At 44.5% G+C, this 15662-nt stretch overlaps 1 protein-coding gene across 2 annotated transcripts in view; it reads left to right on the top strand.

Annotated features, from left to right (window-relative positions):
* STAC (SH3 and cysteine rich domain) overlaps positions 1-15662 on the top strand; it is a 288021-nt gene that overhangs the window by 184576 nt on the left and 87783 nt on the right. For both annotated transcript variants that reach the window (XM_056520385.1, XM_056520384.1), the window contains exon 3: positions 15148-15248. In XM_056520385.1, the coding sequence (XP_056376360.1) occupies positions 15148-15248 (101 nt within the window). The remainder of the gene's footprint in view (positions 1-15147; positions 15249-15662) is intronic.

The following is a 15662-nucleotide window of genomic DNA, read 5'->3' as shown; positions in this document are numbered from 1 at the left end:
TTAGACATAAGCAGGACCCCGCTTTAGACAGCTAGCAGGGACACCCCTTTAGACAGCTAGCAGAGACCCCCTTTTAGAAAGCAAGCAGGGACCCCCTTTAGAAAGCAAGCAGGGACCCCTTTAGACAGGGACCCCCTGTAGACCGCAGCCCTCACCCTTGTAGACAGCTCACCTGCAGCTGTCCTCTGTCGGCTGCTGCCGCTCCGCTGCTCCTTCCTCCCGTTGCATCATGGCGATCTATGGAGGAGCATGTGACATACACATCACTCTGCTTCCTCCGTAGCGTTACGCTGGGCGCAGGGGAGGAGCAGTGACGTGTGTGTCACATGCTCCTCTGTCGATCGCCATGATGCAGACGGGAGAACCAGTGTTAGTGAAGATCGGGACACAGAACGCTTAAAGACACAGTTTTCTTCACTACACCAGGCAGCGGAGCGGCAGCAGGTATCGGACATGGTATCAGGGACATTGAACGAGTCCCCGATACCATGGAAATGGCCAGTATCGGCCCCGATACGATACTAGTATCGGTATCGGGACATCCCTAGTCCCTAGCATAAAATGGCGTAGCACTGTGCGGCGACCCCTACTGCCACAACACAAGTGCCCCCACAGGGGTAATGACCCACTGTCAGAGCAGCTCCGATGCCACTCAAAACCAGTCCCAGGGCCATGCCTCCCCATGGAGATGGTGCCGCGGCAGCAATGGACCCCGCACAGCACCACACCAGTGTAAACAAGGTGTAAAAGCTCACTTACCATGTGCTCCCAGTCAGACTGGGAGGCTGCCAGAAAGGAAGGGGCCCAACTTCCTGATTATTTATATATAGCTGGGCTGAGGGGGAGGGACAGAGTGCAGACCAAGTAAAACAACAAAAAAAGAGAGGGGGATAGATAACATAATATGAATTCAAATAGAGAAAACAGACATGGTCACACATCCACAACATGCACATTCACAATGATCTAATGCTTCTCAGCAATATTTATTAAACTAACAGGTCTTTAGTGTACTTTATGTTCATGAAGTGCAAGCCCACTAGCCACGTCACAGCCACCTGTAAGTAGTGGGTCCCTAACGTCCTAGCTAAAATGGCATAGCACTGTGCGGCTACCACCACCGCTGTAACTGTTTTCTCTATTTGAATTCACATTTTTTCCATCCCCCTCTTTTTTTTTTTTTTACTTGGTCTGCACTCTTCCCTCCCCCTCAGCCCAGCCCTATATAAATTAGCAGGAAGCTGCACAGGGCTCCTTTCTTTCTGCAATCTCCCAGATTGACTGAGAGCACATGGTAAGTGAGCTTTTACACCTTGTTCACATTTGTGTGGTGCTGTGCGGCGTCCATTGCTGCCGCGGCACCGTGTATATTTGGAGGCGCTGCCCTGGGACTGGTTTGAGTGGCATTGTTGCTGCTCTGCCAGTGGGTCGTTACCCCTGTGGGGGCACTGGTGTTGCAGCGGTGGTGGTCGCCGCCCAGTGCTATGCCATTTTATGCTAGGGACGTTAGGGACCTACTACTTACAGGTGGCCGTGACGTTGCTAGTGGGCTTGCACTTCATGATCATAAAGTACACTAACGACCTGTTCGTTTAATAAATGTTGCTGAGAAGCATTAGATCACTGTGCATGTTGTGGATGTGAGAGCATGTCTTTTTTCTCTATTTGAATTCAGATTTTCTCTTTTGTGAGCATTGCTCTGTCCCTGAACATGACAATTTTTATTGCTTCCAACAAATCAAGATAATTTAGCAATGTTTTCTCTAGAAAACTGGTGTAAAACAGTCACAATTTTTTTGTGGAAAAAATATTTGCAATTGTTTTTCACTAAAGCCTACACAGAAGCCATTGATACATTTTCCACATCATCTTCAGAATCTGACTGTTCACTTGCTGTATAATATATTCTACCCCTTGACAGATGCAAATGTCACAAGATAATAAATGTTACTTACTTCACTATAGTGGTTTTAATGTTATGGCTGATCAGTGTATAAGCTAGGGACAGACAGTTAGTCATACATTAAGGTCTGCAAAGACACATAATCTAGTTTAAAAAAAATGAAGTGAAGGGTGTCATGTGCTAATGTTATTGTAAATAAACTGTCAGTATGTGACACTTAATTAATAATTATCACTTTGTAATATACATTAGGGGATTATAATAAAACCGATGCTATGACAATTTGGAGCAAATGACCTTTAAAAATACATTGGCCTTATTTATCTATCTGGTGGAAACCAAAATGGCCAGATTTTCAGATAACAACCAATCAGAGCTCATCTTTCATATCATAATGAGTAGAGATGAGCGAATTTTTAAAAATTCGATTCGGCCAACTAGCCAAATCTTTCGAAAAAATTCAGTTCGATTCGAATTTATTTGTGGCGAATCTATATTAAAAACGGCTATTTCTAGCCTACAGAGAGCCTCAATAGGGGTATAGAACACTTTGCTGTGCTGGGGTGTGCTGGGGTAGTGAAATAATACTGTTATTCAGAATAACATGCAGATTACCGGCATCGCTTTTAGAATCGCTGCCACAGAGCGGCACAATGACAGAGCCTTGAGGTGGCATCAGTATGAGGAGACCATATAGTGGCTGAATGACACAGCGTGGAGGTTTTGGCAGCATAAGGAGACTATACAGTGGCTGAATGACACAGCATGGAGGTTTTGGCAGCATTAGGAGACCATATAGTGGCTGAATGACACAGTGTGGAGATGTTGGCAGAATGAGGAGACCATATAGTGGCTGAATGACACAGCATGGAGGTGTTGGCAGCATGAGGAGACCATATAGTGGCTGAATGACACAGCTTGGATGAGGCTGAAGCATGAGGAGACCATATAGTGACTGAATGACACAGCGTGGAGGTGTTGGCAGCATGAGGAGACCATATAGTGGCTGAATGACAAAGCGTGGAGGTGTTGGCAGCATGAGGAGACCATACAGTGGCTGAATGACACAGCGCGGAGGTGGTGGCAGCATGAGGAGACCATATAGTGGCTTGATGACACAGCTTGGATAAGGCTGAAGCATGAGGAGACCATATAGTGGTTGAATGACACAGCGTAGAGGTGTTGGCAGCATTAGGAGACCATATAGTGGCTGAATGACACGGCGTGGAGGAGTTCGCAGCAGGAGGAGACCATGTAGTGGCTGAATGACACAGTGTGCAGGTGTTGGCAGCATGAGGAGACGATAAAGTGGCTGAATGACAGCGTGGAGGTGTTGGCAGCATAAGGAGACCATGCAGTGGCTGAATGACACAGCGTGGAGTTGGCGGCAGCATGAGGAGACCATATAGTGGCTGGATGACACAGCTTGGATGAGGCTGAAGCATGACACAGCGTGTGGCTGAATGACACAGCATGAAGGTGTTGGCAGCATTAGGTGACCATAAAGTGGTTGAATGACATGGTGTGGAGGTGTTGTCAGAATGAGGAGACCATATAGTGGCTAAATGACACAGTGTGGAGGTGTTGACAGCATGAGGAGGCTATACAGTGGCTGAATGATACAGCGTGGAGGTGGTGGCAGCATGAGGAGTCCATATAGTGGCTGGATGACACAGCTTGGATAAGGCTGAAGCATGAGGAGACCATATAGTGGCTGAATGACACAGCGTGAAGGTGTTGGCAGCATTAGGAGACCATATAGTGGCTGAATGACACGGCGTGGAGGTGTTCGCAGCAGGAGGAGACCATGTAGTGGCTGAATGACACAGCGTGGAGGTGTTGGCAACATGAGGAGACAATATAGTGGTTGAATGACAGCGTGGAGGTGTTGGCAGCATAAGGAGACCATACAGTGGCTGAAGGACACAGCATGGAGGTGGTGGCAGCATGAGGAGGCCATATAGTGGCTGGATGACACAGCTTGGATGAGGCTGAAGCATGAGGGGACCATATAGAGGCTGAATGACACAGCGTGAAGGTGTTGGCAGCATTAGGAGACCATATAGTGGTTGAATGACATGGCGTGGAGGTGTTCGCAGCATGAGGAGACCATATAGTGACTGAATGACACAGTGTGGAGGTGTTGTCAGCCTGGAGCCTGGAGTTGGCGGCAGATGAGGAGACAATAGGGCCTCACAATCTCTAATAATGAAAGATGAATTTTGAAATTTCAATTGAAGATGTATGGTACCTAGTGCTACCATAAACATATATAGGTAATGTCCTAGGCTCAGCAGCATCACTTAACCATGTAGTTGCTATATGACACATACAGGAGCTTGCAGCAGCATGAGTACACAAGATGGGTTCACAACCCCTAATATTGAAAGATCAATGTTGAAATTTCTATTGAAGAGGTATGTTACCTCGTGCTATCATCAAAGAATTTAAGGCCCAAGTCCAGCAGCATCACTAAACCATAAAGTTGCTGAAACACACAGACTGGAGCAGGGCTTCACGACCCCTAACATTAAAATGTTAATGTTGTAATCTGTATACAAGACGTATATTAGCTAGTGCTAACATCAAAAAATTTTAGGCACAGGCCCAGCAGCATCGGGAAGCTGTCACGCACCTGAATGCAGGTGGTCTGGAACAAGATGGGGATCCTCTACCTGTGTGGCTAATGACTCGGATGGACCGTATTGGGGAGCGGAGGCTAAGGTGCCACTTGTCTTCACCAGAGCCCGCCGCAAGGCAGGATGGGCTTGCTGCGGCAGGCGACACCCAGGCCGCTACCCCCGACATGGCTTGACCACACAGGTAACTGGGCAAGGCGAGGTACAGACGGATGAGGCTGTAGCGTAGTCAACGTAGCAGAAGGTCAAGGCAGGCGACAAATTTTCGTAGTCAAAATACGAAGCAGGAAGGTCTGGGTACACGGGTACGGCAACAGGCAATAGGAAACGTTGAAGATCCCGCATGGGGGGTGTGGGAGGTGTAGGAACTTATAATGTGGTGTCAGGTGCAAGACTAATTATGGGTGCACTGGCTCTTTAAATTTCAGGGCTCCGCTGAGTTAGCAGGGTAAGCAGAGCAGGGTAAGTGACAGGGTGGGATTTGCATGCGGGCGCGTTCCGCGATGCGAATCCCAGCTCCGCCGACAGACGGGGACGCCGGAACACTGTGCACACGGCCGGAGCACAGCGGCCGGAGCGCAGCGGCCGGAGCGCAGCACGTGACATAAGCCATGTAGTTCCGGAAACACACACCCTGGATCAGGCAGCAGGATGCGTACATAAGAGGGCTTCACAACCCCTAACATTAAAAGATCAATGTTGAAATCTCGATTGAGTGTGTATGTTTGCTAGTGCTAACATAAAAAAAAATGTAGGTAATATCCAAGACAGTCCCAGCAGCATCAGAAAACAATATTTTTGCTTCATGACACAGCCTGGGGGTGGGGAAAGCAAAAGGAGCCCATATAGTGGCTGAATGGTACAGCCTGGAGTTGGCCGAAGCATGAGGAGACCATATAGTGGCTGAATGGCACAGCCTGGAGTTAACAGAAGCAGAAGGAGACAAAATAGTGGCTGAATGAAACAGCCTGGAGGTGGCAGCAGCATCAGGAGTCCTGAAAGTGACCCAGTGACAGAATGGTGTGGTGGGTGGCAATACCAGTACCCGGTGATGAAGGTGGCTGGAATGTTTGTAACTGGGGAGCAGTGCCTTATATCTGTTTGGCACTATCCATATTTGTGAAGTGTTGGTGTAGCACCATGGTCAATCTACTCTGATGCATCTGGCATTGGTGGGTGGAAATCCTGACTGATCCATGCCTTATTCATCTTCACAAAGGTCAGTCTCTCCACATTTTTGGTGGACAGACGAGTTCTCCTTGGGGTGACTAAACACCCACTCTGATGCCCCACTAATTGCTGGGCAGGACTTTTCCAGGGCAAACTCTGCTAGTTGCGGCCACAAATTAGTTTGGCTGCCCAGAAGTCCAGTGGATCTTCAATGTTTGTTGACATGGCCATGTCAAGATGTGCCACCACGTGGTTCAGGTCCTGCTCCATGTCTACCTGCTGCTGATGAGTTGCTGCACTATGTGGTTGAAGAAAGGTTCTCATCAGCGACTGTAGACTCAGGCTGCTGCTGATGGAGCTGGTACTGCTCCTTCCACCCCACCCCTCCCCAGAAGCCATGGCAGTGGAAGGTGAGTGCAGAGGGCCCGCCGAGTAAGACCTGCTAGTGGATGGATGATGGCGCCGATAGGCATCAGTCAAGTGACTATGTAGGATCTCTCTGTAGTAGGTCAGTTTGTCCTCCCTCTCAGTGGGTGTAAAAATGACCTCCATTTTGTGCCGGTAGCGAGGGTCCAATAAGGTGGAGAGCCAGAAGTCATCCCGATGCTGAATGGTGACAATTCGGCTGTCACTACGCAAGCAAGTGAACATGCATCATGCCATTTGTGCAAGTGATTCGGAGGGACTTCCTGCCTCCATCTCCACTGCATACTGCCACGGTGTTTCTGGGTCCTCTGTCTCACCTTCCTTTATAACCCTCTAGCTCCTCTAGATGATCATGCTCCTCCTCTCCTGTCAGATGACTAGAAACACCGCCCATCTCATGAAATCTAAACAGTGCTCCACTGTGCCCCTCATCCTCCTCCTTCTCCAGTTCAGCTCCCACATGGCTCATGTGGCCGTGAGATATAGCCGCAAAGTCTCCATTGCCCTGACCAGCCATTGTTTCCAACACTTGTTGTAGGATATGAAGCAGTGGAATGACGTAGTTCATCTTAAAATCCTGGCAACTTAGGTATAATGTAGCTTCCTCAAAGGGCCTGAGCAAATGGCAGGTGTCATGTATGAGCTGCCACTGGTTCACATTGAAGTTACACAAGGGATTACCCGTATCCGCTTGGATCATCAAAAAATCGGTGATGGCTTTTCTCTGTTCATACAATCAGTCCAACATATGGAGGGTGGAATTCCAATGTGTGGCAATGTCACAAACCAGACTATGTTGGGGGATACCATTCTGACGCTGCAGCTGAAGGAGGGTGTGCTTTGAGGTGTACGAGTGGCTGAAGTGCATGCAAAGTTTCCTTCCCATTCTTAGGATGTCTCGCAAATGGGGGGAACACTTCAGGAACTGCTTGACAACCAGAATTAACACGTGTGCCTTTTCAAAAATGAAAGAAGCAATCTAATTGGTTGCTATGGGCAACTGCACAACTTTTTCTCTACACTGGTTTTGATGAATCTCCCCCATAGAGGGAGATTTATCAAAACCTGTCCAGAGGAAAAGTTTCTGAGTTGCCCATAGCAACCAATCAGATCGCTTCTTTCATTTCTCAGAGGCCTTTTCAAAAATGAAGGAAGCAATCTGATTGGTTGCTATGGACAACTGCACAACTCTTCCTCTACACTGGTTTTCCGCATATGCGCATATTCGTTAATATTGAGCCCTCCCTTCTTTAATAGTATAGGGAACTTTGACTAGTGCATTAACTCTGGGGTTTTTTGCCTATTGAAACCAATAGGCCCATTGTGGTCTATGAGGTTCTCACGGCATATGAAACAGTAAGATAAGCAGGACTGTCTTGGCAGCACAGTGGATGGGAGACCACCACGGGTTCAAGTCCTGGGGTGGGGCAGAATGTTACAGTGCTGTGGTTTAACTTTACTGGAAAAGCAGCTAAGTTGCCCATAGCAACCAATCAGATTGCTTCTTTCATTTTTCTGCAAAATGAAGGAAGCAATCTGATTGGTTGCTATGGGAAACTCAGAAACTTTTCCTCTGGACAGGTTTTGATAAATCTCCCTCTATGGGGGAGATTCATCAAAACCAGTGTAGAGGAAGAGTTGAAAAGGCCTCTGAAAAATGAAGGAAGCAATCTGGTTGCTATGGGCAACTCAAACTTTTCTAGGAAAGTTTTGTAGTTGCCCATAGCAACCAATTAGATCGCTTCTTTCATTTTGCAGAGGCCTTGTGAAAAAAGCAATCAGATTGGTTGCTATGGGCAACTCAGCAGCTTTTCCAGGAAAGTTAAGTTTATCCACAAAGCTGTAACACTCTGTCCCACCCCGGGACTCAAACCCGTGGTGGTCTCCCATCCACTGTGCTGCCGAGACGGTCCTGCTTATATTACTGTTATATATGCCGTGAGATCCCCAAAGACCACAATGAGCCTATTGGTTGCAGTGGGCAAAAAATCACAGAGTTAATGCACCAGTCATAGTTCCCTATACCATTAAATAAGGGAGGACTCAATATTCGCGAATATGCGCATATATTTTCGGTATGCGCATACATTTTCGTATATGCGGAAAAAAACGAATATTCGTAATTACAAATATATAGTGCTATATTCATAATATTCGTGAATTCGCGAATATGCGATATTTGCAATTAAAATTCGAATTGCGAATATTCGCGAGCAACACTAATTAAGAGGTACAAAATAGTACACTACTTAGATGTACGCATGTGGTATGCACTGATGAGGGCAGAAAAATGCGCTACAGTATTCCTAAATACTCTGTATTTTTGTAAAATACCAGCAGAAGATTACTTATGTCTGTCTCTTCACAGTATGTAGGCCCTCGACAGATTAACAGGTACAAAATAGTACACTACTTAGATGTAGGTATGCACTGATGATGGCAGAAAAATACTCTACAGTACACGTAAAATAGTATCTGAGTACAACACCAGCCGATGAGTACTTTTGGCTGTTCATTCACAGTATGTAGGACCTTGACAGATTAACAGGTACAAAATAGTACACTACTTAGATGTACGTATGCGGTATGCACTTATGAGGGCAGAAGAATGCGCTACAAAGCGCCAAAAAAATCTGTATTTTTGTAAAACACCAGCCGGTGATTACTTTTGGCTGTCCTTTCACAGTATGTAGGCCCTTGACAGATTAACAGGTACAAAATGGTACACTACTTAGATGTAGGTATGTGGTATGCATGGATGAGGGCAAAAAAATGCGCTACAGTACACTTGGAAAACATATTTTCATGAAACAACAGCCAATGATTACTTTTCCCTGGCCTTTCACTGTATGTAGGCTTATTACAGATTAACAAGTACAAAAAAGTGCACTACTCAGATGTAGGTATGTTGTTTGCACGTATGGGGGACAAAAAAATGTGCTACAGTACACTAGGAAAACATATTTTTGTAAAACACCAGCCGGTGACTACTTTTGCCTGGAATTTCCCAGTATCTAGATTTGTTACAGATTTACAGCTACAAAATAGTAGACTGCTTTGATGTAGGTATGTGGTATACACGTATGAGGGCAGAAAAATGCACTACAGTCTGCTGAAAAAATGTATTTTTGCACAACACCAGCAGCACACAAAAGTTCAGCACCACAAAAGAAAAATGTGTATTAAACACAAAATTGCACTCTGTCAAAGAATATTAAGAATGGAGTAAACTGCTGGGTATTATACCGTCTACAGACTAGTATAAGCAGCAGATGATTTCTTGTGGAAAAAATACACAGAATTGCGCTGAAAAATCATTCCTGGCTCCTGTGATACGGTTCATGAAGTTAAGGCAGCTTGTTGTTGTTACGCCGAGCGCTCCGGGTCCCCGCTCCTCCCCGGAGCGCTCGCAACATCCTCGCTATGGCAGCGCCCCGGTCAGTTCCACTGACCGGGTGCGCTGCGATACCGCCTCCAGCCGGGATGCGATTCGCAATGCGGGTGGCGCCCGCTCGCGATGCGCACCCCGGCTTCCGTACCTGACTCGCTCTCCCTCGGTCCTGTCCCGGCGCACGCGGCCCCGCTCCCTAGGGCGCGCGTGCGCCGGGTCTCTGCGATTTAAAGGGCCACTGCGCCACTGATTGGCGCAGTGGTTCCAATTAGTGTTTTCACCTGTGCACTCCCTATGTATACCTCTCTTCCCCTGCACTCCCTCGCCGGATCTTGTTGCCCTTGTGCCTAGTGAAAGCGTTCCCTTGTGTGTTCCTAGCCTGTGTTCCAGACCTCCTGCCGTTGCCCCTGACTACGATCCTTGCTGCCTGCCCCGACCTTCTGCTACGTCCGACCTTGCTTCTGTCTACTCCCTTGTACCGCGCCTATCTTCAGCAGTCAGAGAGGTTGAGCCGTTGCTAGTGGATACGACCTGGTTACTACCGCCGCAGCAAGACCATCCCGCTTTGCGGCGGGCTCTGGTGAACACCAGTAGTAGCTTAGAACCGGTCAACTAGCACGGTCCACGCCAATCCCTCTCTGGCACAGAGGATCCACCTCCTGCCAGCCGGCATCGTGACAGTTGTTATGTATGAGGCAACGAAAAGCTATCTGCCCCTCTCTGATAAAATTCTGAATAAAGTGACTGGGAGGTTAATGGCTGGTGTAAAAATGTCCACAATGCTGATGTGACTAGCAGTTGGAAGTGGAACGCTGCGCTATGATGAATTCAGCGTGTCTGTGTAACACACAGAGATACACAGTCCTTCCTATCCCTCTGCAGTGTATGGCATGAAATGAGCAGCCGCAAAATGGCTGCTGATTATATCGGGCTGTGACATCACAGGGGTGACTGAATGCTGATAGGCTGCATCCTGCATTTGATTCAGGGTCATTCCGCCTAACTCCCTTCCCGCCTTGCCTTCCCACCTTCCCAGCATCCCCTGCCCAATGTACTGACATGTGGATCCGCCATTTTAGGTGTCCTGGAGCCTGGAACGCTGTAAAATGGAGTTTAATGAAGCGATTCACGCAATAGAATTGCGGCGATATTCGCATTTGTTGTGAATCGAATATTTCATGAAATTCGTAATGAATTCGGGTTCGTCAGCTTCGATTCACTCATCTCTAATAATGAGCTGTCATATCACAAAAATGTTATATATTACTTAGTACCTGATCCTGACCATGTACAAATGCACATATTTTTATGAGTCTAGCGCCGATATATGTGAAAATAGTAAAAGACAAAGCCGTGCGCACCTGGTGAAGATCGTAAGGTAAGTGTGTACTGTGGGGAAAAAGAAGATTTGTGTCTTACCAAATGGTGTTATGCTCAGAGCACAGCACCTATGTTCGCATGGGAAATAAAAGGTCAGCGGCACATGGGTGCCGCCAGTAAGGAGATACTGGTACCGGAGTAGATAGGATAAAAAATTCGGACATCAAAGGTCAGCAAAAATGGGACACCACTGGAGCGCTAGACCCTCAGGAATAGAGGGTAGATCAAACTTCCAGATGTAGTTTTATTGTAAAAAGTTAAAACAGCGCTTCACATAGGACTTTTCGAGACGCCCTATGTGAAGCATTGTTTTAACTTTTTACAATAAAACTATATCTGGAAGTTTGATCTACCGTCTATTCCTGATAGTCTGGCGCTCCAGTGATGTCCCATTTTTACTGACCTTTGATGTCCAAATTTTTTATCCCAGCACCTATATATGTCTTATAAATACCTTCTTTCTGTTGCTCACTTGGTTTTCCATTCTGTGCTCTGGGGGGGTCTTTTGCTCTCACTCTTATCTTTCTCTCTTAGTCTGCTGTGCTGTGCTGGGTCTCTTCGTCCAATCACTGCAGACTGATCTGTAACCCCCCCTCCTCTCTGTTTTCATGCTGCAGTCTAATAGGACAGGAATTAGCATAGAGGAGTGCTAGTCTCCTCTCTTACTGGACTTTGTCCCTGCCTGTGTTTCAGCTTGGACAGTACCTGTCATTAAAAAAAAAAAAAAAAAAAACCTTTTGACACGTTCTAGTTGCATTCTCTTGAGACATTGTAATATCCATTGAGACTTGTAGGCATCTCCTAAACACTTTTTTTTTTGTAATTAAAGGGGTACTCCGCCACTAGACATCTTATCCCCTATCCAAAGCCAATTTTTTATTTAGATGAATGAGCTCCTGTTAGTGATGCCTCCACACAGTGGTTACACACTTGAACACTTAAGAGATCTCATCTTTTCTGGCATTACATTGTACTCAAGTTCTTAAAGAAATCAGATAAGCATCTGTATTCCGAGAGTAACTTGTAAAGCATATATAGCAATAACAGTGTGCATTATGTACTGGTTATATGAGCACAACGTAACCAGTAGTAATGTTTAGGTTGTGCTCATCTCTAAAAACTTAAGGATGTTGCCTTTTCTTACCTTAATGACCAGACCCAATTTATCTCATCTGATCTGTCTCTTAAGTTGTATTAACTTTGAAATGCTATTACAGAGTGAAGCGATTCTGAGATATTTTTTTTTTTTTTGTGTCACACATTGTACTTTATATTAGTGGTAAATCTGTTGATAAGTGCAGCATTTTTTGCAAAAGACTCCAAAATATTGTGAAAAATTTTAAGATTTCTCATGTTTTTTAAATATTTTTTTACTGTGAGGTAAAAATTATTTTATCTTTATTCTGTGGATCGGTATGATTATGTACCCAATCTATATTGCTTTTTATGTTCTTTTTCCTTTTTACAACAAAATCCTTTTTTTCTCTTTTTTTTTTTTTTTTTGTTGCCATGTACAAATGTGCCTGTTTATTTTTTTTATCATACGCCATTGTGTGAGGGCTTATTTTTTGCGGGACAAGCTATACTTTTTAATGGTACCAGTTCTGAGATACATGCTAACCTTTGATTATCTTTGATTATTTTGATTATTTTTATTCCATGTTTTCTACCAAAAATAGCGATTCTTGCACTTTTTATTGTAAAAGTCCTTAAGGAAATGGCAATGCTTTCTGATTTTTTTGTGATAATACAGGGCTTTATTGGGAAAGGGTCATGTACATACATTTTTTTTACTCTTGATATATTTATTGAAAATGTTTTTATTTTTATACTAGTTACTTTTTCCTGTTATACTATGCTGCAGTACATAACATTGACATTACACTGACACTCTGACACTCCTTTGGCTAGACCTCACAGGTTGCCCTACTTGGCAGACAGGAGGCCATCAGCTGGCCTCCTGCTGCCATGACAACCATCGGTATCCTGTAATCGCATTGCAGGGTTGCCGGAGGGAAAGAGGGATTGTCCTGTCAATCCTATAGGGTAAATCCTGTGGGGTAATGTTGCCAAGACCAGTGCAATCTTGGTCTTGGCAGCTGTAGCAGAATCTGCAATTGCTGACTTTTTTTTGTGCATTTACACTGTTTACTGTATAGCATTATAAACATAATGTTTTCATAGTTTCCACACACGACGATACCAAATATGTGTTATCTATTTATTTATTTTTTTTATTTGAAAAATGGAAAAGAGGTGATTAAAATTTTTATAAGGGAAGGGGCTTATTTGTATAAAAAAAATATATAAATATTTTATTTAATGGACTTTTACATGCAATATTGAGATTGCTGACACTGTACAATGCTATTATATTGCATAGCTTTACTCAGTGTTATCAGTGATCTGCAAATAGAGCCTGGCTTTGCAAGCTTTATTAGCAAATCAAAGCCGGCACGTGTATGAAGCAAGTATGGGGACCTCCAGCAGGCAAACAAATTGATCGGACCCCCCCATACATGTTGTGGGGGTTCTGATTCAGCTGGGATCACTATAGATCATGGCACTTAAGGGGATAATGATGGGGAATGCCAAGATCGCTGATAGCTGCCATCACTTACAGTCTATGAAGTGAGCACAGGGGTTCAACACAACTTGAAATTTATAAAAATTAATTTACAATATAGAGTTATTTGGTAAACACATTGCATTACTCATGTTCCACTGATATTGACTGACTACAAGATTGATAAGGGTAGAGTAGCTTTCACAAGAATTCTGCCTTAAAAGCTGACATCCTTAGAGTGCTCCTTGCTGACTGATTGGACATATTTGTAGCTGCAATAGCGTTCGTTTTCTGCAACATTTTAATAAAATGAACACCATTTTAACTAAACTCCGGAAGCTTTCTTTTCCACACTTGTCATTTTTCCACTCCAAAGTATCTGTACCTTTCACTGAATAGATAAGCGGGGTATAAATGCTCGACTCAGAGGGTGTGAACAGGAGGCTGAGGCGGTGTAAATCCTATTGAGGGGGACGTGATTGTAAAGCTTCTTATAACACCCCCCGAACAAGATTTATACACCCTCAGCTTCATATTCACGTCCCCTGGGGCAAGCATTCTATTTTGCATTAGCGTTCCCTTTCATCTGACTATTCATTCAAAGGAGAAGAGAGTCAATCAAATCGTACAATGGGAACAGGAGGCGAGCGGTACCAGGAAAGTACAAACACTGTTGGGCACCCAACATGGAATCCCCATAGGTCCTTCTTAATATAGATAAATATAGAAAAATCATATTTATACCTTTATTCAGATGGCAGCCTCTTAGCAATAATACTGTTAGCATTATGTCTAATTTAGAAAATCAATATTGATTTAGCACTGATGGGCTTTATAAATGCATGGTTATGTTTGCTTGGCAGATGAACAGTAGGATTACAATGGCTAGTAATTCTTGTTGTCAGTGAATTGGAATGCATAACGTTTACATTCAGTGACTGAAACCTTTCTTTGATCATGTTCTGCTCAGAGCTTTGAAATAACTGCCATAGACCAGCGTTTCCCAACCAGTGTACCTCCAGCTGTTGCAAAACGACAACTCCCAGCATGCCCGGACAGCCTACGGCTGTCCAGGCATGCTGGGAATGGTCGTTTCGCAACAGCTGGATGCACATTGGCTGGGAAACACTACCATAGACCAAAGTTGCCCAATCTGTGGCTATGCAGCTGTTGCACGACTACAACTTCCAATATGGCTTGACACTCATCTGCTGTCGGGGCATGCTAGGAGTTGTAGTTTTGCAGCAGCTGTATTGGGCAACACTGATCTATGGTAATGCAATGGGCAAGAGCTCCAAATCTCTGAATCTTTGTCCGGATTTGTCCGGAATGTTCCTCTTGATTGTGAAAATGGTACGGAAAAAAATATGGGTGCATGCAGAAAGAAAAAAGAGAACAAACTGAACAGCATTTATGGGAATCAGAGTGGTTCTCACTGGTTTATCAATAAAATAGCTACTGTATAATATATTATATCAGGTTGTATAGGAAAACAGTACTTCCCTGATGTACTTCCCTGAAATTGTCACAGAATGTTGTAAAAAATAGCATAAGGTTACATATTTCTACTTCGCAAAGAAGACAAAAAGTGTATCAGCTTTTCAGACTGTCCACTTGTCAGATTCATGGGAACTATTGATTGGGGTTAATTAAAATCTATGTCTGTTGACAGGAACGAACACAAAACATGGCCTGCGATGCAAAGCCTGCAAAATGAGCATTCATCACAAGTGTGCGGAAACAATTGCTTCACAGCGCTGCATGGGAAAACTGGTAAGTCAACAAAGGCACCCTCATTTGGATTGTACTTCTGAGAAACATAACATATCCTAAATGATCCTTATCTTTCATGGAAACATTGTGAGTAGGCTATAAATCTCAGCTCTGCTATGGGACTAATTAAGTTAAAAGGGGGACGAGTACAAAAATGAAATGCAAAATGCCTTACAGAATATAGGGCGAAACAGCAAAATGCCCACTTTAAAAGAATGTATCATTAATACTTGATGCCTCCTGGCAGGATATTTCATGTACTTACATTTAAAAATATGTTATTAAGAAAAAGAGACTTAATAGAACATTTAGAGGATGTTAAAAATTAAAGGAGTAGTATAGTGAAAATGTCTTCATCCCATTGTGCCCAGCCTGCAAAAAAAACACAAACAAACATTAACTCACCTTCCTCCG

The sequence above is a fragment of the Hyla sarda genome, chromosome 5 (assembly GCF_029499605.1).
Source record: "Hyla sarda isolate aHylSar1 chromosome 5, aHylSar1.hap1, whole genome shotgun sequence".
In the NCBI taxonomy this organism is placed as follows: domain Eukaryota; kingdom Metazoa; phylum Chordata; class Amphibia; order Anura; family Hylidae; genus Hyla; species Hyla sarda.
Note: the sequence above shows the minus strand (reverse complement) of the source record. Positions and strands in the feature narration are given on the sequence as shown.